The 24474-nt window shown below is 42.0% G+C and overlaps 1 protein-coding gene across 2 annotated transcripts in view; it reads left to right on the top strand.

The window, feature by feature from the left end:
• Positions 1-24474, top strand: part of LOC126108470 (exosome component 10) — a 219304-nt gene that overhangs the window by 23159 nt on the left and 171671 nt on the right. For both annotated transcript variants that reach the window (XM_049913717.1, XM_049913716.1), the window contains exons 2-3: positions 1819-1952; positions 24290-24401. In XM_049913717.1, the coding sequence (XP_049769674.1) occupies positions 1819-1952; positions 24290-24401 (246 nt within the window). The remainder of the gene's footprint in view (positions 1-1818; positions 1953-24289; positions 24402-24474) is intronic.

The following is a 24474-nucleotide window of genomic DNA, read 5'->3' as shown; positions in this document are numbered from 1 at the left end:
TCAGGAGGTGGTTTCCCTTTGGCATCGTCAATGGTCCTCCCTTCACAGGAATAAGCTTTGACTCATTAAGCCTCTCCCAGCACCTTGGATGTCCTCTTTGCTCCCCCGCCAGGAGATCATTTTAACTCAGCTGCGTATTCTAGCCATCGTCATTCGCTGAGTGGTGCTACCCCACCGCTTTGTGACCAAATTTTAAGTGTATGCCACTTCCTGATGGAATTCCCTTTTTTTAACCATTTACGTTCCAGCTTAGGATTTCCGTCCGATTTATCAGCTGTTTTAGCGAGTGATGAGCGGGCTGTCGATCGTGTTTTACTTTTTATCTGCCAAAGCAATATGTCACAGGCCATTTAATTTTTAATTTTCGACCTCCATTTCTGTATGGTGTCTTTTTTACCCCTTTTTACACTCTTATGTTATTAGCCGTCTTCTGTTCTCAATTGGGACTGAATTATAATCTTTACCTCCTCTCTGTGCTCGTGTTCTGTAGTTTTTGACTTGGGCATGCATGACCCCAGTTGTTTTTTGCGCCCTAAAGAAAAACAAAAACAAAACTCAAAAACTGCAACCCACAACCTTCTGAATCTGCTTAATGTATTCACCCCTTGGTCTCCCTCTACGATTTTTACCCTCCACGCTGCACTCCAATACTAAATTAATGATGCTTTGATGCCGCAGAACATGTCCTACCAACCGATCCCTTCTTCTAGTCAAGTTGTGCCACAAATTCCTCTTCTCCCCATTTCTGTTCAGTACCTCGTCATTAGTTATGTGATCTACCCATCTAATCTTCCACATTCTTCTGTAGCAGTACATTTTGAAAGCTTCTATTCTCTTCTTGCCTAAAGTATTTGTTGTCTATGTTTCACTTCCATATGTGGCTACACTCCATACAAATACTTTCAGAAACAACTTCCTGACACTTAAATCTATACTCAATGTTAACAAATTTCTTTTCATCAGGTACGCTTTCCTTGCCATAGCCAGTCTACATTTTATATCCTCTCTACTTCTACCATCATCAGTTATTTTGCTCCCCAAATAGCAAAACTCTTTTACTACTTTAAGCATCTCATTTCCTAGTCTAATTCCCTCAGCATCACCCAATTTAATTCAACTACATTCCATTATCCTCGTTTTGCTTTTGTTGATGTTCATCTTATATCCTCCTTTCAAGACAATGTCCATTCCGTTCAGCTGTTCTTCCAGCTCCTGTGCTGTCTCTGACAGAATTACAGTGTCATCGGCAAACCTCAAAGTTTTTATTTGTTCTCCGTAGATTTTAATTCCTACTCCAAATTTTTCTTTTGTTTCCTGTACTGTTTGCTCAATATACAGATTGAATAACATCGGGGAGAGGTTACATGTCTCACTCCCTTCGCAACCACAGCTACCCTTTCATGCCCCTCGACTCTTATAACTGCCGTCTTCTTTCTGTACAAATTGTAAATAGCCTTTCACTCCATGTATTTTACCCCTGCCACCTTCAGAATTTGAAAGAGAGTATTCCAGTCAACATTGTCAAAAGCTTTCTCTAAGTCTACAAATGCTAGAAACGTAGGTTTGCCTTTCCTTAATCTAGCTTCTAAGATAAGTCATAGGGTCAGTATTGCCTCACATGTTTCAACATTTCTACGGAATCCAAACTGGTCTTCCCCGAGGTCAGCTATATGTGGTTATAGCAAAAGTGAGTTGGTGTGAACTGCACATTTTATTACTACAATACTAGATGCGAAAAATTTCTATATAGATTATGCATCTCTGTCTTGGATATTTCTAGTTATTATTTTCATCTGGCCATGTTTTGTGTTTGGGCAGACGGGCTTCCGAGCTGCGATGGAGGCGACAAAGCTGGCGAACCGCCTGCCGTCCGGTCACAAGTGGGACATCTACACCAGCTACCCGTCTTTCCAGAGACTCATGGATGGCGAGGCCAACCAGATGATGCAGATGTGAGTACACTTTGTTCCAGGTGCGAGCGCGCGCGCGTGCGTGCGTACGTGCACGTGTGTTATACTGTGGAGATGTATAAAGCTCCATTTACACAATGTTTAAAATCATGTTTCTGTTCGCAACCCTGTTTCTGACAAAGTCCGCAACATGGTTGCAGCTATGTTGTTTCTGTTCCTTTCCACCCTAGCAACAAATGTTTCTTTACATTTATTTGCATGACCTGTTACACTGAGGCTGGTAGCAAATTTTGCACATTGTTTACTTACCTTGTGGTGGCAGGAGAAAACACACACAAAAGTTAAGGAATTGTGCAAGCTTTTTGAGCCAGTGGTTGCTTCTTTTGGCAGAAGGATTGAAGGGAGGGAAAGAAGTATGAAGGTGAAGGACTGGGCGAGGTTCACCCCTACCGAGTGAGGTGATGCAGTGGTTAGCACACTGGACTTGCATTCGGGAAGATGATGGTCCAAACCCTTGTCCAGCCATCCACATTTAGGTTTTCCATGATTTCCCTTAATCACTCAAGGCAAATGCCGGGATTGTTCCTTCACAAGAGCACAGCTGATTCCTTTCCCCTTTGTTGATTCAATCCAAGCTTGTGCTCCATCCCTAATGACCTCGTTGTCGGCAGGATGTTAAACCCAGTCTTCCATCTTTCTTCCTTTCCTTCATCCATCTTCCTTGCTCTTTTAACCCTTCTGCCAGAAGAAGGAGCCACTGACTCTGAAAGCTCGCATATTTACTTACGTTCACGTGTGTTTTCTCCTGCTGCCACTTGGCAAGTAAATTTTTTTTACCTGTACAGGGCTATTACAAATGATTGAAGCGATTTCATAAATTCACTGTAGCTCCATTCATTGACATGGTCACGACACACTACAGATACGTAGAAAAACTCATAAAGTTTTGTTCGGCTGAAGCCGCACTTCAGGTTTCTGCCACCGGAGCGCTCGAGAGCGCAGTGAGACAAAATGACGACAGGAGCCGAGAAAGCGTATGTCGTGCTTGAAATGCACTCACATCGGTCAGTCATAACAGTGCAACGACACTTCAGGACGAAGTTCAACAAAGATCCACCAACTGCTAACTCCATTCGGCTATGGTATGCGCAGTTTAAAGCTTCTGGATGCCTCTGTAAGGGGAAATCAATGGGTCGGCCTGCAGTGAGCGAAGAAACGGTTGAACGCGTGCGGGCAAGTTTCACGCGTAGCCCGCGGAAGTCGACGAATAAAGCAAGCAGGGAGCTAAACGTACCACAGCCGACGGTTTGGAAAATCTTACGGAAAAGGCTAAAGCAGAAGCCTTACCATTTACAATTGCTACAAGCCCTGACACCCGATGACAAAGTCAAACGCTTTGAATTTTCGGCGCGGTTGCAACAGCTCGTGGAAGAGGATGCGTTCAGTGCGAAACTTGTTTTCAGTGATGAAGCAACATTTTTTCTTAATGGTGAAGTGAACAGACACAATGTGCGAATCTGGGCGGTAGAGAATCCTCACGCAATAGTGCAGCAAATTCGCAATTCACCAAAAGTTAACGTGTTTTGTGCAATCTCACGGTTTAAAGTTTACGGCCCCATTTTCTTCTTCGAAAAAAAGTTACAGGACACGTGTATCTGGACATGCTGGAAAATTGGCTCATGCCACAACTGGAGACCGACAGCGCCGACTCCATCTGTCAACAGGATGGTGCTCCACCGCACTTCCATCACGATGTTCGGCATTTCTTTAACAGGAGATTGGAAAACCGATGGATCAGTCGTGGTGGAGATCATGATCAGCAATTCATGTCATGGCCTCCATGCTCTCCCAACTTAACCCCATGCGATTTCTTTCTGTGGGGTTATGTGAAAGATTCAGTCTTAAACCTCATCTACCAAGAAATGTGCCAGAACTGCGAGCTCACATCAACGATGCTTTCGAACTCATTGATGGGGACAAGCTGCGCAGATTGTGGGAGGAACTTGATTATCGGCTTGATGTCTGCCGAATCACTAAAGGGACACATATCGAACATTTGTGAATGCCTAAAAAAACTTTTTAAGTTTTTGTATGTGTGTGCAAAGCATTGTGAAAATATCTCAAATAATAAAGTTATTGTAGAGCTGTGAAATCGCTTCAGTCATTTGTAATAACCCTGTATAATTATGTTTTCAAAAATTGGTTATTTTCAATGATTTGTTTCCCATTGTTTACTTCACTATGTTCATCGAAGAGGATAGATTGGTGACATACTTCTGCATTATTATTACTCGAAAATATAAGCATGCAAAGACAGTCATGTAAGACGAAAACATGCCATGGTGGCGGGTACAATCATGTGCTTTGTGAACTGAATTTGGAAGACGGGACTGGTTTTTGTAACTTCTCTAGGCTGTCACAGTTTGATTTTGAAATTATGAGGAGTATAATAGAGCACTTTGTTTGAGAGAGGGGCACAAATTAAAATGGGGGGGAGGGTCAAAAAAAGGGCAATTCCTGTGAAGAAAACACACTATGGTAATTGACAGCAGAATATTCCTTTCAAAGACTGCACGTTTGTTCTATATGTCAAAGCCAGCTGTCTCTCTAATAGTTCTTGGAATTTTTGAAGCATTGCTTAAAGGATTATGCAAAAGTAATTTTTTTACGTAAATAACATTGAAGTACATCTATATCTATACTTTGCAAACCATGATATGGTGTGTGGCAGGGGGTACTTACAGTATTGCTGCCGCTCTCCCAAGCCGCCCCCTTCTGCTTCCCTTCTTTCCGTTTCCAGTTGTGAGTGGTTTCCAGGAAGAATGGTTGCTGGTAAGCCTCCGTTTGAGCTTGAACTGCAACGAAATGTGCTGCTCTTCTTTGGGTCTTCTCTATTTCTGCTATCATTCCTTTCTGGTGTGGATCCCAGACTGAAGAGCAATATTCATGTACTGGCTGACCAAGGGTTTTGTACACCAACTCCTTTCCAGGTGAACTACACTTCCTGTGGATTCTTCCAATGAATCTGTCTGGCATCTGCCATACCTGTCATTAATTTTATGTGGTAATTCGACTTGAAATTGATCCTCTTGCTTATTCCTGTATATTTTATGGAAGTAACTGCTTCCAGTGCTTGTTCAGCAATTGTCTAATCATACAGTCGTGGATCTTTCTCCTATTTATGTACATTACATTAGACTTGTTTGTTGAGCATCAACTGCAAACCCTGCGCCAAGCATCAATCCTTGATAGCTCTTCCTACCTGTCACTACATATTTGTAGCTTTGTGACTTCTTTTCATACAATGATATCATAAAGCGGGAAAAGCCTCATGGAACTTCCAACATTGTCCATTAGATCATTTATTACAGGGTGTTAATAATATGTGGAGAAACTCTCGGGAATGGATAGAGTACTTAGGAAGAAGGAAAAATGTTCATGTATACACGTGGTCAATGTTTTTTTATTTTCTTGGTTACGGGCATTTTTTGTTGTTACATGTTTGCTTCGTTTTGGTTCTTTTTGTTTGCAAATTACCAGCTTGGTTCTTCAGGTATTTTCTCTTTTAAAATGTTGTCTTCTGATGAATGAAGGAATGAAATGAAATGCTCAAAATTCTACCATCTATATTTCTAATGTGGTATCCCGGAACCTGGTACCAGTTGCAGCATAAAGGCAACAAATAATTTGATATTAAGAATTTTGTGTAGTTATTGACAGAATGTAAAAAATTAAAATGCTCTTATAATATACTCATAAAGCGATATAATCTTATGTTAGAAGTTTAACACAATAAGACAAATATTACAGTTAGAAACTTGATGCAGCATAACTGACGACTTGCAAATACACTGACTTCATTCATCCAGTATTTGAGAATTACTATCGTATTTACTCGAATCTAAGCCGCACTCGAATCTAAGCCGCACCTGAAAAATGAGACTCGAAATCAAGGGAAAAAAATTTCCCTAATCTAAGCCGCACCTGAAATTTGAGACTCAAAATTCAAGGGGAGAGAAAAGTTTTAGGCCACACCTCCAAATCGAAACAAAGTTGGTCCATTGCAATATGAGACACAATTTAGGTCGAACGAATGACGATACAGCTACAGTAGCTTGGTTCGAGTCATAAGCTTAGCAGTTAAGCTTTACCAGGTAGCCATTGCTATGCTATTATTCTGATGGTGAAGAGAATACTGCATGTGATTCACTATTCATAAAAGTTCGTATTAGCAACCATCTCTTCTCACAGGTAGGAAAAAATTCAGAATGTCGAGTTGGCCGTCTTGATAAACATCCCAAACAGTCTTGCTAGTCAGATTTTCGTAGTACATTGAAATGCTGTGACATTCGAAGATGAACAATATGGTATTTGTATTTACTTCGTTGAATAATGACTGGAAATGCAGTGGTCGAAACTCGAGGCGGAGAAAAAAAAAAGCTCATCTTCCACCTTCTTTTTTTTAAAATTTTGTTTACTGACGCAGAGGTTTTGGCGCCAGTGTTTATCTTTGTGCCTGCAAAGCATGCCTGTGTAGCGCTACATATATTCGATGCAGAAGTTAGTTGTGGCGGCACCTACCAACATTTTTCAGAACTTCTGCTTACTTTGCACTCGATTCTAAGCCACAGGTGGATTTTTGCATTACAAAAACAGGAAAAAAAGTGCAGCTTAGATTCGAGTAAATACGGTACATTTTGGCTGTTCATGCAGAGCAATTTCATTGTCAGGCATGAGATTTTAATTTATTGCTTTTTTACCACCAACTTGATTCACTACACATTTTGCCGTCACTGTCCTCGTATACCACTGAATGTACTTGCAAAGTAATATCATTGTATTACAGATAGTTCAGGAGGTATGACATCATAAACATTGAACTGCATGAAAAACTAGCTTTTGCTTTAAATGGAGCAAAAATTACCCACTTTATATTCATCCATTGTTTCATAAGGAGAGCACTTCGCAACTTCCAACAAACTTTGAGCATAATTTCAAACCTTTCCTCAGATGTGCAACACATTAAGTAATTGTAAAGTAATCAAACATTTGAAGCAGTTTTATACATGATAGTTTCATTCTTTAAAAAATTGGTGGTTTAATGCCGTGACAATGAAGACTGATATTATTTTTGAACATTTATACGAGGTGAATGATGGGACTAATTTTCATGAATCTGTGGGAAAGGGCTTAAGAAGAAGCATGATCTGAGAAGTTAAAAGAAAGTATAGAAAGACACAACATTAAAAGAGAATAAGGTGCAAACAGAGATACTTTCAGAAGGAAAGTGTTAGATTTTGAAGAATTCTAAAGCAGGACCAGTAAGAATACAGAGGGAACTGGTTTGGAGAAAGATTGATGAAAAGATAGTAGAATGAAGAGAAGAATGAAGAGAAGTGAACAAATGGCAGGGAACTTAAACTGTCATTCTGTCCCCAAGTGGCCAGACCAGGAGGATGATAGAAATCAGATTATCTCCATTATCAACACTAATATCTATCACCTCTTCTGCAGTACTATTGCAGTTGCCTTGATGGATGTATTTGGCAAATTCACAGTTGTCAATCCCCATGGTGTATCCACTTTCACTGACAAATCATTTACTCTCTTGGAAAATTCAATTCCATCTTAGAGAGAACCTGAAGCAATTTTTCTGTACTGTGGTAGGAAAGACCTCAGTTTCGTTTTTATGCCCCTGCTACTGCTGTATCAGTGGAGTCCTATATTGAATGGGATTTTTTGTAACCTGCAGTTCATACATTTCAGATGCACCCCTCTGCCTCATAAAGTGATGAGCTCAAATCTCTCGTCTTGTCCATTCAGTTGTTGGGCGACACTAAGTACGTCAGAACGCAAACAAACAGTAGCACCACACAGTGACTATTAGAGGTAGTGGGTCTGAGACAATGTGTCACGTTTCCTCTCATCTGTTCTGATAGCACTTTCCATGTTTGGAACTTGTTGCAATTGTTGATAGTCCACCAGAAGCTGCAAACATTGTTGTCAGACATGTTTCAAACTTGGTATAAATGTAGCTTTTCATTGTAAAAGCATGTTGCAGGAACAGGTTTATAGGTACCACTGTGTACAGAGGAGTTCGGGCTCCCTCCTTATTCTTGACAGAAGTGAAGTTTTTGAAGATTCAAGCTCTTTGCAAAGTGAGTTGTAACTTTCTACAAATGGAAGAATTGTACTCTGGGAGAACTAGTGTGTTAGAGTCTTGTACATTCTATACTGACCGAAGATGCTGGGGACCTCAATTGCTAAGAACTCCGCAAAGGAAAATACATATTATGTACAGGGTTATTACAGATGATTGAAGCGATTTCACAGCTCTACAATAACTTTATTATTTGAGATAGTTTCACAATGCTTTGCACACACATACAAAAACTCAAAAAGTTTTTTTAGGCATTCACAAATGTTCGATATGTGGCCCTTTAGTGATTCGGCAGACATCAAGCCGATAATCAAGTTCCTCCCACACTCGGCGCAGCATGTCCCCATCAATGAGTTCGAAAGCATCATTGATGCGAGCTCGCAGTTCTGGCACGTTTCTTGGTAGAGGAGGTTTAAACACTGAATCTTTCACATAACCCCACAGAAAGAAATCGCACGGGGTTAAGTCGGGAGAGCGTGGAGGCCATGACACGAATTGCTGATCATGATCTCCACCACAACCGATCCATCTGTTTTCCAATCTCCTGTTTAAAAAATGCTGAACATCGTGATGGAAGTGCGGTGGAGCACCATCCTGTTGAAAGATGAAGTCGGCGCTGTCGGTATCCAGTTGTGGCATGAGCCAATTTTCCATCATGTCCAGATACACGTGTCCTGTAATGTTTTTTTCGCAGAAGAAAAAGGGGCCGTAAACTTTAAACCGTGAGATTGCACAAAACACGTCAACTTTTGGTGAATTGCGAATTTGCTGCACGAATGCGTGAGGATTCTCTACCGCCCAGATTCGCACATTGTGTGTGTTCACTTCACCGTTAAGAAAAAATGTTGCTTCATCACTGAAAAGAAGTTTCGCACTGAACGCATCCTCTTCCATGAGCTGTTCCAACCGCACCGAAAATTCAAAGCGTTTGACTTGTCATCGGGTGTCAGGGCTTGTAGCAATTGTAAACGGTAAGGCTTCTGCTTTAGCCTTTTCCATAAGATTTTCCAAACCGTCGGCTGTGGTACGTTTAGCTCCCTGCTTGCTTTATTCGTCGACTTCCGCGGGCTACGCGTGAAACTTGCCCGCACGCGTTCAACCGTTTCTTCGCTCACTGCATTCCGACCCGTTGATTTCCCCTTACAGAGGCATCCAGAAGCTTTAAACTGCGCATACCATCGCCGAATGGAGTTAGCAGTTGGTGGATCTTTGTTGAACTTCGTCCTGAAGCGTCGTTGCACTGTTATGACTGACTGATGTGAGTGCATTTCAAGCACAACATACGCTTTCTCGGCTCCTGTCGCCATTTTGTCTCACTGCACTCTCGAGCGCTCTGGCAGCAGAAACCTGAAGTGCGGCTTCAGCCGAACAAAACTTTATGAGTTTTTCTATGTATCTGTAGTGTGTCGTGACCATATGTCAGTGAATGGAGCTGCAGTGAATTTATGACATCGCTTCAATCATTTGTAATAGCCCTGTATTTATTTATCCAAACGAGGAAGGTGAGGTCCACAGCAGTAGGCTCTCCAGGGGCCTCACCATTCTTGGGCGACTTCGTGCTCGGCTGTTGTCGGGCCCCAGCCTTTGCAGCATCTTTTCTCTTCCGTGCTGCAAGTCTATCCTGTGCTATTCTTTTCCCAGTCCCTTGGGAAACATATCTGGAATAGTTTTGGGAATGTGTTCTGCATTTTTAGTAGTCTGCATCAGAACAAACCCTCCACTTTTTTTTAGTTCTGTGTTTGTTTCTTCATTCCCCTTCTCCTATCCTCCCTCTACTTTGGTGTTTGAGGTTTCTTTATGGTCCTCCCTCCCCCCTGAGTGCTCCTAAAGATGGTCCCATGCGTCTGGTGTGTAACAGGTGACTGGGTAAGGCACGATTTGCAGCTCTGGGTCGACAGGTAGAGTTTGCACGTACCCCCTGGTACGGGCCAGGCCCAGGAAGGGGTGACTGTATGATCTGTTACCTTTCCAAATTACCAGTTAGTACCTCTGTCAGGTGTTTGGGAGATATGATATGAAGTGTGAACAATCACCTAAGGTGGGTGAGGCTTTCTCTGAGGGCCCCCCCCCCCCACCCCCACCCCCAGTTGGAAGGAGTGCAGCCATCAGAGATGCTGCAATCGTGGGGAATTTCCTTCTCAGTCTATGTCTACTAAATGTAAACAGAATGAGGCTACCGATACAGAGACTGTCCCAGCTGTACCTCAGTTCCTTGTGGTTTCACGTACTGAAGACAGTCAGTCCTTTGCTGCGGTTAGTCTGTTTATCATTCAGAAAGGTGTTGATGCAATTGCTGGCCCTCTGGAATCCTGGCACGTACTTTTATAGAGTACTTGTGATTCTCAAGCACAACAACTGCTTGCAGCTTCGCTCCTCCATGGCTATCCTGTTTATGTTGAAGCCCATCGAATGCTGAATTCTTCACGTGGTGTTATTTACACTAGGCTGCTCGATGGACAGTCTGAGGCAGAAATCCAAACTTACCTCTCTGATCAAGGTGTCATTGCAGTCCATCAGGTGATGAAAAAGGTAGATGCATCCGTAATGACCACATCCACTCTTTTTTTCTTACGTTTGATAGAGTAGTGCTTCCATCAAGATTAAAGCAGGTTATGAAGTTATCACAGTCTGACCATACATTCCGAACCTGATACACTGCTACCAATGTCATTGTTACAACCACACTCGAATGTCCTGTCGACGCACAGACAAATGTGTAACTGTGGTAGGGATGCTCACGTGGGTGATTGTTCGCCTCCTTCCCCTGCTGTATCAATTGCGATGGTTACCGTGTAGCCTCCTCCCAAGATTGTCCCGTGTAACTCGATGAGCAGTCCATCTGGGAGATCAGGCTGAAGGAAAAAGTGCCTTAGCCTGTCGCTCGCAAGTTGTTGGCTAGTTGGAAACCCAGTGTTTTACCATCTGGCACTTACAGTACCATTCTTGCTGCACGAAGGACATGACGACGCAGGTGTGCAACCTCAAATTCTCCTCCAACTGTGCAACAGGCCACCAGATTTACACCTCACGTGGCGAAATCACCTGCTACACAACCGGCAGGCCGGTAAGGAGAGAAGGAATACTTCCATGAAGACTGTTTACGTGTCTCTACCAAACAAACGTCTGAATCGTCGTCTGCCAACTGCAAACGCTCCATGAAATCAAACAAAGGCAAATGATCTTCTGCTTTGCTGACTTTCAGATCCTCTTCAGAGGTGTCGCCGTGGTGCACTGCCAACTGTTTTTCTGCTCTGGACTCCACAGACCGACCAAAGAATAATGCCAATGCCTCTGTGGATCTCGTGGAGCAGGATCCTCCAGCCTCTGCACCTTGTAGTAGAGTGTCTTCAATGGCTGGCACTTGGCAGCCCCTTCATTTTTTCCCTCCTACCCTTCTCCTATCATGACTCTCCTCCAATGGAACTTTTGTGGCCACAGCTCCAACAAGGAGGAATTACAGCTGCTCTTGGAATTGCAGCATCTACTTGTGCTCTGCCTCCAGGAAACAAAATTGTGTCCTCACGAGAGCTTTGACCTCTTGCATTTCTTTCCGGTCCACTTTGACGACGATCCTCCCTCCGTCTCAAGGATGGCATTCCATCACGGAGGGAGTCAAGCTGCTCATATAGGACTCCCTGAACACCTGAATTTATAGTCAAACCACCTGCCTGAACACCCGGCTGCAAGATGTTGCAGTCCGCATTTTCCTTTCTTGCTTTACCATTTCCCTTTTTACTATTTACATCCTCCATCCATCATTCAGTGTCATCAGAGCAAATTTCCTTCCACTTATTGGGCAACTCCTTTTCACTGCTCGATGACTTTAATGCACACCATCCTCTTTGGGGCTCTCCCTGAACGTGTCAGAGAGGTGCCCTCTTGGCTGACCTTCTGAGTCAATTCAGCCTTATGCAGCTGCGCGGCTTTTCGTAACGTTAATAGTTGCGCGGGATGCTGCTAACACCCCAAATAAAATTGGTTATAATGACATTGCTGTGCAGCATATCGATATGAATATGTTTACTTTATAAATGGTTATTTAGAATGTTATCTCTCAGTATTTTATTGTTTAATTTAATATTACTTTAGTATTAAATTGCGTTATTTGAAACATATGCAATAATTCCCATTTTTTTACAATATTTTGTTTAGTTATTTATCTCTGTTATTCTTCATACTGTATTATAGGTGTAAGAAATTATATGTATAATTAAACATTTGTTCAGTTAACTCATACAAACATTTTATGAAATCAGTCACTATCACTAGCTGCAAGGGGCACGTTATCGTAACACTTTTCACACACATTTCTCATGTGCTTTACACACATAACTTTCAAACATTGAGCACAGTGCAATTTAACTTTTATATCTTTACTCTGAGGACAAACTGTGCAGTGCCTGGGCTTAAGTATTCTTTGTTCAGAAGGTGGTGCATTGTTGATGTCTGCAATTCCCGCCACTTTTGCGGCTTTCTGTCTAACTTGTTTAGACAGGGAGTGAGAGGCTGCTCTCGTGCACACTATGGGATTTACTAATGACCTTCTGACACCACGTAAAAACATTCTTCAAGAAATCCTCTCATTGTTATTATTTGCATATATGATGAAGGCATTAATGCAAGCAATGTCAGTCATTCGGAAAAATAGGGCAAGTGGCCAGTGTCTAGTTTTTCTTGATGTTGAATAAGTAGCGCACATTTCATCTGTTGTGTCCACACCTGTTTTGGTCGTATTGTACATTGTTATAATTTCTGGTTTCTTTTCCTCTGCAGTATTGGTGTCAGTGGCACCGTCATGGTGCAAAGATGAAAGAAGAATAATGTTTTTGCCCTTCTTTGGCACATATGAAACTATGGTGATATCCTTTCTGAATCCAAAAAGGCTGCTTCTAAGTTCACGACCTCTCATGCAAACAAAGTCTGAAGGGAGCTCCTTCTTATTCTTTCTAAGAGTTCCTACTACTGTAAGTTTCTTTTTCAGGAGCTCTTCAGCCAGTGGTATGGAACAAAACAAGTTGTCTAGTCTCACATTGTGTCCTGTGCCTTCGATAGGCCATACAAGTCTATTTACTATATCCTTAGGCGAGTTTGACAGTGCAAAGGGACCCTCTGGCTGTTTCCCAACACAGACTTCCATTCCCAAAGTATACCGTGTTCTTGCGTCACATAAGGTGAAAATTTTCAAACCATATTTTGCCGGCTTGCTCGGTATATACTGTCGGAAACTGCATTTGCCTTTAAATGCAACCAGTTGTTCATCCACTGTCGTATATTCAGACACAGTATAATTACTGACACAATTTGACATGAATAATTCAAATACTTCTCTGAACGCAGCTGGGCGTTCAAGTTCTCTACACTGTGGGCTGTCTCGAATATCATCAAACCTCAAACAACACAATAAGAAACGAAAGTGCTGTAAACTCATTGTTGCATGAAATATTGCAATTCCAAAACCATTTGTGTCCAGGTTTTGGTGTCCTGCCCTGTAATGCCCAGCCAATATCAACAGACCCAGAAGAGATTTGATTTCTTCCTCAGTTGTTTGTCACCACGGTCTCTTGTGACATTTGATGCAATGTGTTGTATGTAAATATTTTTGCACAATGTAATTTTTCTAATTATTATGTCATTTATAAATATCGAAAAACAGTCCACAGCAGTTACTGCAGATTTTGTGATAGCTTTCAAACCAGGGAGATGAATAATGAAGTCTACACTTCTAGTTCTTACATTACGACTAGGACAACTTTTCGTCCATTTTGTAACTTTATTCTTTCCAATAAAAAAATCACGCTTGCTTTCATTATCCACTGCGCATATTTGCGGTTCCTGTTCCAGGTTGTCTTCATCCTCCGTTTTCGTGTCACTGTGATGAGAGAGAACTTCACAACTGTCTGTTTCCTCCTCTTCCTCATCTCCTCCTTCAAAAGTTTCATCTTAGACTTCTTCCAGAAGCTTCTGCACTCTTTCTCGTTCTATTTCCTAATGATCCATAGCTATTTTAACTGCAGAGGGCGACAAAATACAAGCAGCTGCTACGGAACATAGCTGTGCACTTTCTCGCAGCACCACAACATTAAGAGTCGTGCGGGATGCCAACACCACAAGGCACATTTTTGCGTGTTTTCTTGGAACTAGTGCTTCCACTGTAGATTCTTTTGTTACTCAAAGCTTTCGTATTACGTTCTAGAAAGGTACCAAAGAACATGACGTTATACTCCTATCCATTATGTAATAATCCATCGATAAGGATGACTGGGGTGTTCTGAACACCCCGCGCGACTGCTTAAGGGTTAACAATGACGCACCCACGTTCCTTTCAGACTGCACACACACTTATTCACATTTGGATCTCTCGTTCTGCACTGCTCAGCTTGCCCACCGTCTCGAGTGGTCCGTTCTCTCTGACACATACTCGAGCGACCATTTCCTGTGTGCTATCTGTTTGCTGACTCCTACCCCACCTACGTGTAAATCCGATTGGCAGCTTTCTGAAGGTGGAGGCTTTAATCCTCCCTGGTGACCTTAGATGAACAACTTTTCACCAGTTGTGATGACCAGATAGAATACCTTACAAATGTTATCTTTACTACCGCAGAATATTCCATTCCCCGCATTCAGTTTTACTGCACTATGTCCCAGTCCCTTGGTGGACTGAGGCATGCTGCAACACAATTTGCAGGCAGAGATGTGCTCTGTGCGTTTTTAACCTTCATACTACAATGGCGAACTGCATTCATTATAAACAGTTGCGTGTGCATTGTCATCGCGTTCTTCGAGGTAGCAAGAAAGCTTGCTGGATTTCATTTATTAGTTCTGTAATAGTCCCACTCCTCCTTCCATCGTGTAGGCCAACATCCGGCGGCTCTCTGGGACCGAGATCCATTCCCCAATTTCCAACCTGACCGTAGCAGATTGTGTCATAGTGGCCCTATTGCTGTCTCCATCACCTTGGGCTGCTATTTTTGCAGAGATTTTGAGCTTCACCCACTGTCATCCTTCCTTCCTCCAGCAGAAATGAGTGGAGGAGGCTTAGGCGATACCATTCTCTTCTCAGAATTGTGAGTGCTACAATGCCGCTTTTACCACGAGGGAGCCAGATTGTGCTCTCACTGCATCCCGATCCTCCACCCCAGGGCTGGACGCTGTTAATAATCAGATGTTGCAGTACCTTTCTCTTGTGGGCAAGCACTTTCTCCTTCATACAAGCAATCACATATGCCAGATGCTGGCATGAAGCCACTATTATCCCCATATCTAAGCCGGGTAAGGACAAGCACCTTTGTTCTAGCTACTGCCCCATTTTGTCACCAGCTGTGTTTGCAAGGTGATGGAACATACGATTCATGCCCAGCTGTTATGGTGGCTCGAGTCTCACAATTTACTAATCACTGTACAGTGTGGATTTCGAGTGCACCGTTCTGCAGCTGGTCATCTCATCACATTGTCAACCCATTTCATGAATGGTCTTCTGCAGAAATACCAGACTGTGACCGTGCCTTTTGATTTGGAGAAAGCCTACAATGCCAGTTGCAGGACTGGTATCCTCTGTACTCACTACACGTGGGGTTTCTGAGGCCGCCTGCCCTGTTTCCTTCAGGAATTTTTAAAAGACAGAGTTTTCAAGGTACCTGTGGGTTCTGCCTTGTCGGACACCTTTATCCAGGGAAACGGTGTGCCTCAGGGTTCTGTCCTGACCGTTATCCTCTTTCCTATCACCATTGACACTATAATGGCCTGTCTCCTGCCGGGCACCTCTGGCTCCTGTTTCATTGGAAATTTTGCGATCTACCAGGTGTACCGGTATGAAATGAGCATTTTTTTTGTGAAGATGAAACACTAATTTTGAATTGAAAAGTAAAAACATTTTATTCAAAGTGCTGACCATTGCTTTCTATACATTTTGACCACCTTTCTGGCAATTTGTGGACACCAAGCCAAGAGAAATGTTCGTCTTTTGAAGCAAACCAATCAGACACCCAATTTTCGACTTCTTCGTAGGAATCGAAGTGTTCCTCAGCCAATGCGTGTCCCATTGATGAAAACAAATGGTAGTCGAAAGGGGCCAAGTCTGGTGAACATGGCGGGTGGCGTAGCAGCTCCCAGCCAAGTGTTTTGATTGTATCCTGAACCAGTTTTGCTTTGTGTGCAGTTGCATTGTCGTGTAAAAAAATTACTTTGCCATGTCTTCTGGCTCATTCTGGTCTTTTTTCGATCAATGCATAGTTCAAATTGATCATTTGTTGTCTGTAGCAATTAGTATTCACAGTTTCACCGGGTTTTAGAAGCTTGTGATACACCACACCTTTCTGATCCCCCCAAACACAGAGCATTGTCTTCTTGCCGAATCGATCTGGTTTTGCAGTCGATGTTTACGGTTGTCCCGGATTAACCCACGATTTTTCCTGTTTAGGATTCTTAAAATAAATCCAATTTTCATCGCCAGTAACAATTTGATGCAAAATTGATTTCCTTCCATGTCTTTGAAGCAAAATTTGACAAATGGTTTTTTGGTTTTCCATGTGTCTTTCATTCAGTTCATGTGGAACCCATTTTCCACACTTTAGGATCTTTCCCATAGCTTTCAAACGGTCAGCAATTGTTTGTTGTGCAACATTTAGCATTGCTGCCATTTGCTTCTGACTCAGAGTATCATCTTCATCCATTATTGCTTCCAATTCGGCGTCTTCGAACTTTTTTGGTAGTCTTCCACGTTCTTCATTTCTTACATCAAAATCATTATTTCTGAACCGTTGAAACCATCTTTTGCATGTTGCTTCTGATAGAGCATAATCACCATATGCCTCGACAAGCATTCGATTTGACTCTGCAGCACTTTTTTTCAAATGAAAACAAAAAATTTATGCTTTCCGCAAATCATCACTTTTTGGTACAAAATTCAACATTGTTAACACGATGAAAACATGTGATGTTTGTTCCATGACTTGATGTATACTAAATATGTTTGACAGATGTCATACCAACCAAACAAAAACAAAAATTAAGGCTCCTTCACAACAAATGTTCCTATCGACACATTTGTATCTCAGCGCTCATTTCATACCGGTACACCTGGTATTGCAGTTCTCCACGGACTTGTCTCCTTGACCAACATCTTCTGTGATGTCTGAATCGTCTTTACTCCTGGAGCAATGGCTTTCATTTTTCCACTGACAAACTCATTTGTACGAATTTCTGTCAGCGCAGTGGGTTTCTTCCACCATCTTTACATACTAGACGTGTTGCTCTTCCATTCATTGACACGGTGAAATTTGTGAGGCTCATGTTCGATAGGGAAGTTTCTTGGCCTTTCCTTGTGTCTTACGTGGCTGCCTGCTGTACCCAGTCCCTCAATGTCCTACATGTCCTCAGGGGTACTTCCTGGTGAGTGGATCAGACTGCCCTCCTACATTTGTACCAGTCCCTTGTCCATTCGAAACTAGACTATGGTTGTTTCATTTATGTGTCTGCACGTCCTTCCATGTCCGTCCATATTATGCAGTCTCAATACAATCCACCATAGTGGCATCCGTTTGGCCACTGGCACCTTTTACACTACCCCGGTAGAGAGTTTGTATGCAGAAGCTGCCGAACAAGGGCTGTCGTACTGACGTGATGTTCTCCTCAGCGATTACACACACCGTTAGTCTGCCGTGCCTGGCCATCCATCCTATGCCGCCTCCTTCGACGACTCCCTTGACTGCTAGTATATGGTGCATCCCTCTTCTCTGTTACCTCCTGGAGTTTGCTTGTGGATATTGCTCCAGCAGCATAACTTTGAGCTACCTTCCACTTTCCCAGTGGCTGTGAACCGTTCACCACTTTGGCTTGGTGCGGCGACCCGTGTTCACCTTGGACTTCATTCACTTCCTAAGGACAGTACTCCAGACTTGGTCTATCATTGTAAGTTTCTCGATGTTTGCACTGAAGACTGAAGTTCGTGATAGCACGTTTGTGTACACTGATGGCTCTTGGACTGACCGTGGTGTCGGGTGTGTTTTTGTCATTGGCACCGATGATTATCGACATCGGCTTCTGGAAAACTGCTCAGTATTTGCAGCAGAGCTCTTTGCCCCGTATCGTGCCGTGCAGTACATCTGGTGACATAGGCTTTTCAATTGCGTCATTTGCTGTTCATTGTCCACCTCGTAGTGTAACAGGTCGAGGAAAGCTTACATTTGCTCACTCTTAACGGAGCCACAGTGATGTTTATATGGGTCTGTGCTCGCGTCAGTCTGACAGGAAACGGTGCCACTGACGCTGCTGCCAAGGCTGCCATCCTCCTACCTCGGCCCGCTAATTCTTACATTCCTCCTGGTGATCTCTGTATTGCCGTCTGTCGGCAGATGCTGCTACTTTGGCATCGTCACTGATCTTCCCTTCATGGAAACAATCTCTGGAGAATTAAATCTCTCCCAGCAACTTGGCTGACCTCTCGGCCTTCACGCAGTGAGGAGATCATTTCAGCTAGGTTGCATATTGCACATGGTCATTTTAGCGATTGCCATTTGTTAAGTGGTGATCCTCCACAACTGTATGCTCATTGTCATCAATCTTTTTTTTTCCATCGTAGTGTAGTGTTTCCTTTTCCTCGGGGTTCTGCCGTGAAAATATAAAATAGAAAATCTGATTGGGTTTTGAATTTTGGTGGTTTCAGTTACGGATAAGGCGGACTTCGTATTATTGATTGAGATCGTGCTGTAATTTGACCGTGAACGGCAGACCGGGTCGGCAACACTACAAAAAGCGACTGTATGGAAATAGCATCAGAATCATCATCATCATCATCATCATAATTTAAGACTGATTATGCCTTTCGGCGTTCAGTCTGGAGCATAGCCCCCCTTATACAGTTCCTCCATGATCCCCTATTCAGTACTAACATTGGTGCCTCTTCTGATGTTAAACCTATTACTTCAAAATCATTCTTAACCGAATCCAGGTACCTTCTCCTCAGTCTGCCCCGACTCCTCCTACCCTCTACTTCTGAATCCATGAGTCTCTTGGGTAACCTTGCTTCTCCCATGCGTGTAACATGACCCCACCATCTAAGCCTGTTCGCCCTGACTGCTAAATCTATAGAGTTCATTCCCAGTTTTTCTTTGATTTCCTCATTGTGGACACCCTCCTGCCATTGTTCCCATCTACTAGTACCTGCAATCATCCTAGCTACTTTCATATCCGTAACCTCAACCTTGTTGATAAGGTAACCTGAATCCACCCAGCTTTCGCTCCCATACAACAAAGTTGGTCGAAAGATTGAACAGTGCACATATAACTTAGTCTTGGTGCTGACTTCCTTCTTGCAGAAGAGAGTAGATCGTAGCTGAGCGCTCACTGTATTAGCTTTGCTACACCTCGCTTCCAGTTCTTTCACTATCAGAAACTAATTTAAATTTACCTTATAATCTTGTTAGATACGCAGTATTAATTACAATGGCTGTCCTCCTAATTTCTCTTGTAGGATGACCCGTCTTTCACTTTTCTCCGTCTGTTGAAAACTTCTTCAAGTTGTCACTGTCATGATCAATTTATAAATTTGGCGATAACCACCTCGAATCACTATTGAAACAACCTCGCTTTGTAATATAATTTTAATTTCCACCCAAAAGCACATTCAACACATCGCCGAAAAATACACGTCTTTCATATGAAGACAAGAGAGAGAGTGAAAAAAATTAGTTGTTAAAAACAAAAACCTACGCAAAAGTAAAAAGACGAACAAAATTATTTATAAAAATCGGTCGCTGGCGCAGTGCTCTTCTGCGTGCGCGATCGTAAATTGTATCTTTGTATTGGCAGAGGCACGGTAGTCAAAGTACCATTACAGTAGCAGTATGGCAAAGGACATTTAATTATAAGTTTTAGACCTCCACTGTCTGTGTGGCATAGTTTATGGACCTTTCTCCAAGAGAAAGTCTCTGATTTTAGCTGTCTTTCCTTCCGTCAGTTGTTCTTAACGTGTAGCCGCTTTTTAACTCTTTTCTTCATCATAGTGTTCTACGGTTCTGACATAGGCGTGTATGACCTTAGTTGTTTTTGCGCCATAAAACAAAACAAAACAAACAAACCAACGTAGCAGTGGGATCGACATTTTGAAACCAGATATATGGCGATGTAGGTTAAGAGCCGAGGTATCACACCCACCAGCCATTCACTCTGGTGGGCCCTCATCTGCGAATAATTGGTGAAAAAAAATTCATATTATCTTGTGTGATGCGCCATAGCATTAAAAAGGCGGTATTGTATAGACTCATTGTGTGGTGTAGTGGATAGGGTAAGAGCTTTACATACAGGAGGTTGTTAGTTCAAAACTCATAACAGGCACTAATCTTTTTAAATTTTTAAATTTTTATTAAAATAACTTTGATCATTATTTTTTTCAATAAATTGGGTTACATGTATTTTTTTTTATTTCTGTTCCTTTGTCACATCAGATTAATCACAGTCTGAACTTTCTCTTTTGTTTCATTATTTCCTTACTTCATTCTTTTTCCACTTAGAATTTTTTGTGAATATGAATTTAAATATATTTATCTGTTATAATATCCAGTTATTCGAAAATACCAATCTTTCGATTAAAAAACAATAGGCAAAATAATCTATTTATATTACTACGCAATGGTGTGAAAAATGTATTGTTCGTTAGAAGTGCAATTTTTCCTTTTTTTTGTGGTAGCCATCATATAAACATTTAAAACATAGTCTAAATTCCTGTTGCACTATGTACAAAATAACACAGATGGAGATTTAAATGAAAGGGTTTAGAAGTGAAACAAAATTCTAGCAAAATGAGGAATAAATACAGTATAATGGATATTATAATGTGGCCGAAAAATAGGATGATAAAAACAAACAAAATTACGTCAAAATTAATCATAAAATTAATTAAAAACAGATGAACAAAGATATGAAGTGGAAAAGGAATGGTAAGACAAAAAATGAGAGCAAATGAAGAAGTTGATACTGTATTATGATTAAAATGATGTGACAAAGGAATGCAAATAAAAAATTACATTTAAATCAATTAATTGAATAAAAATGATGAAAATGCAGTTTGATAAAGATTTCAAATAAAAGAAATTAATGCACCTGATGAGGCTTATACCTAATTGTGTTCTTTTAAAATTTTTGAGAACAGTTGGCCTGTCCTTGTTCAAAATAATCATTCTCTGATTCCAAAGCAGGCTTTTATATATACAGGGTTTCCCATTTATCTTGACCACCCTAAATAACAGATGCATTTTACAAAATGTTTCAAGCAAATGTTCTTTAGCCATCAGGGGGACATCAATCAGCATGATTGCCTTCGTTGTAGCTTTGTTTCTTACAAAGATATGAACAGCGGTGTGACTTTTTTAAATGGCACCCTGTATTTTTTATTCAGTAATTCATTTTCTCTCCTAAAGTCTTATTCGAAAATGTATCACAGTGTACAATTCAGTGAAACACAACATTATTAATTACATAACACAACATTGACTTTGAGCCCGGAATCACAAACTTGTCCACTTGCTGGAGTTGTCAGAAAAAAAAATGAAAACCAAGTAAAAACATAACCGAAACTGACTTTGACTCTCCTGTACCATTGCCCAGGAGTAGAACATCAAAGGTGCTCAAAGTGGTGACCCTGGACACCAATACATCGGTGCACTCGTTGAATGAAAGAATTATTTACTGCTTCCAGTGTTGCCTGTTGAAGTGAATTACAAGCAAGCACGATACGTTCGTGCATGTCCTCTGGAGTTGTTGGAATATCGCGGTAGATGTCTTTAATGCATCCCCAAAGAAAAAAGTCCGGAGGATTTAAATCAGGAGACTTAGCAGGCCAAGTAACTATTCCTCCTCGACCAATCCATCTGGGAGGATACCTTCAGTTCAGAACACGACGTGCATGCAAGGCATTATGTGGTGGACATCCATTGTGTTGATCCCACATAAGCATTCTGGTTCTTAGCGGCACTTCATGCAGAAGAGGAGGAAGAACTCGTGTGAGGAAGGTGACATATGCTGTGCCGTTTAGACTAACACTGATGAAATAAGTGCCAATAATTGTAGTACCAAGCATTCTACACCAGGCGTTAACTCTCCATTGATGCCGATGTTCCACCTGTCTAAGCCATCGTGGGTTGTCGCTGGACCAATAATGCATGTTCCTCGTATTTACCTGTCCTTTGTTTGAGAAGGAACATTCATCGTTAAATAGAACATTGGAGAAGAAGTTCGGGTTGGTGAGGATTTGCTGCTGAGCCCACTGGCAGAACTGTACACGATTCTGGAAATCATTCTCCGATTCATTGCACAATTACATGAGAAAGGTTAGTTTGACAATTTTCAGACACTTATAAAACTATATTTTCACAAATTACCAGTACAAGCGATTTGGGTATGTAATTTATTTTGTAGCAAATTGGTTTTTGTAGTTCGCAGTCCCGCGAAAAAATATATCACCCCTGAACTTCACTGTGTATCAGTGCAAATAAATGTGTGTTTTTTAGAATTTTTGAAACCTACCATTGTCCTTTGCATAATCTGTGAGCAATTAGTAGCAAATTGGCATTTGTAATTTAATTACTGTAGCAGATTTTCTACCTAACACATTGTGTTACACCTAGATTACCCTTAAAAAGGAGTAGCCCCATATATTATCTGCATTTCTTGTAAATTAACTAACAAATATAATTGACCTTAAAATGTTTAGGAAACTAGTAGTTTTTAGCACAGGTTTCTGTATTGCTTTAATAGAAATCTTGTTTTGTGTATTTGCATCAGTCCTTATAGAAAATTAGCAACTTTTTAGCTCAACAGATTAAAAGATGACCAATGGCTTAGTTTAAAGTTAGTTGTTTGTGTCATGTAATACATTGCGCAAGCCAAAACGCAGCCCCACTGTGAATGCTATTCTCGAGCACGGGATGGGTCGGTTAACATTTGTAAGCAGCTGGAAATTGGCCTGGCTACTGTCAAATGATTGGCAGCTGCTGCGAATCGGTGTTTGAAGAGCTCCCGAGGTCTGTGATACAGGTACCAGAGGTACATCAAGTACTATCCTCTTCTGTTTATCCTTCCTCCTCTGCAGAAAGTACAAGAACTAGGCATCCCATACAGGGTGCATGAGGACCAGGATCAGGAAGGACTCAGGTTGTTGTACCAATCCCCCTAGCCAACAAGTTTGAGGTGCTGTCTCTCATTGAAACTGAAACGTAGCTAGTGGGATCCACTTCATCTGTTTTGGGGAAACCTGTTTTGTCCAGTGTTAAGAGGCAGCAAATACAAAAGAGTACGGGTCTATTAATCGTCGGAAGTTCAAACATATGGTGAATGAAAGTACCCCTTAGGACAGCAAGGGACAGGAAAGGATGCCAGGTGCATTCAGTGTGCATGTCTGAAGGCCTCATTTAACAATTTGAAGAAACTATTCCAGCAGCCATTGAGGGAACAGGGTGTAATCAATTTGGTTAGTCACTGTCCTTCACCTACCTGTCTCCTCTAATGTTCCCATTCCAGCACTATACAGCCTTCTGTTCCACCAAAACACCCACAATCTCTTTACTTCTGTCCTTTTCTGCTATCCCCCGCCCCTCACCCTCCATCTTACCTGCTGACTGCACCTCGCTGCCTTACCCTCTCCCCACCTTGTCCCTGTATGATCCCACAAACATCACTTGACCATCCCCACTCCTATCCTGTTATCCTTCCCCACTCTGCCCCAACTTCCTTCTTACCCCCACCACTCAGGTTGCTTCTTTCATCACGTGCAGCCGCTCACAGTCTGGCCTCGGCAACCAGAGGCAGTGGTCGCATGTGTGTGTTTTTTGTCTTATTCAGAAGAAGGCCTTTTGGCCATAAGGTTACTTGTTTAGTAGTCTTTTTGTTGTGCCTGACTATGACTTAACATCCCTCATTATCGTGAGTAGCAGTCTACCCTTTTCTTAATATTATCAATAATTTGTAAATTGTCGACATTGGCGGCATGTCACTCTGACTATCGCTTAACTTTTTTTCCCCAGAAAATCAGCACTCACTCCATGTGTGTGTGTGTGTGTGTGTGTGTGTGTGTGTGTGTGTGTGTGTTTGTTTGTTTCACATCTGAGTGTTTTATCAGGACTTTGTTACTCAAGCATCTAGCTGCAGCTTGCCAGATGTTTGCTTCCATCCCTTTCCTGCCACATATTGACGCGGACGTCCCTCTGTTAACACCGCCACTCTGTTCCAGACTATCAATGATACTCAGGCACCAGGGGATCGGGGCGAACGTGGTGCGCCGCGACGTGGAGGAGAAGTTCGACCTGGTGGTGGAGGCCAACGATGCCATCCTGGAGCGTGTGGTGAGTGAGTGGCAGCTGAGCTTGTAGTCTGGTGGGGCGCAGCATGGCTTGTAAATGCGTCACACACCGTTAT

The sequence above is a fragment of the Schistocerca cancellata genome, chromosome 11 (genome assembly GCF_023864275.1).
Source record: "Schistocerca cancellata isolate TAMUIC-IGC-003103 chromosome 11, iqSchCanc2.1, whole genome shotgun sequence".
NCBI classification, from domain to species: domain Eukaryota; kingdom Metazoa; phylum Arthropoda; class Insecta; order Orthoptera; family Acrididae; genus Schistocerca; species Schistocerca cancellata.
This window is presented reverse-complemented; position numbering and strand designations above follow the sequence as displayed.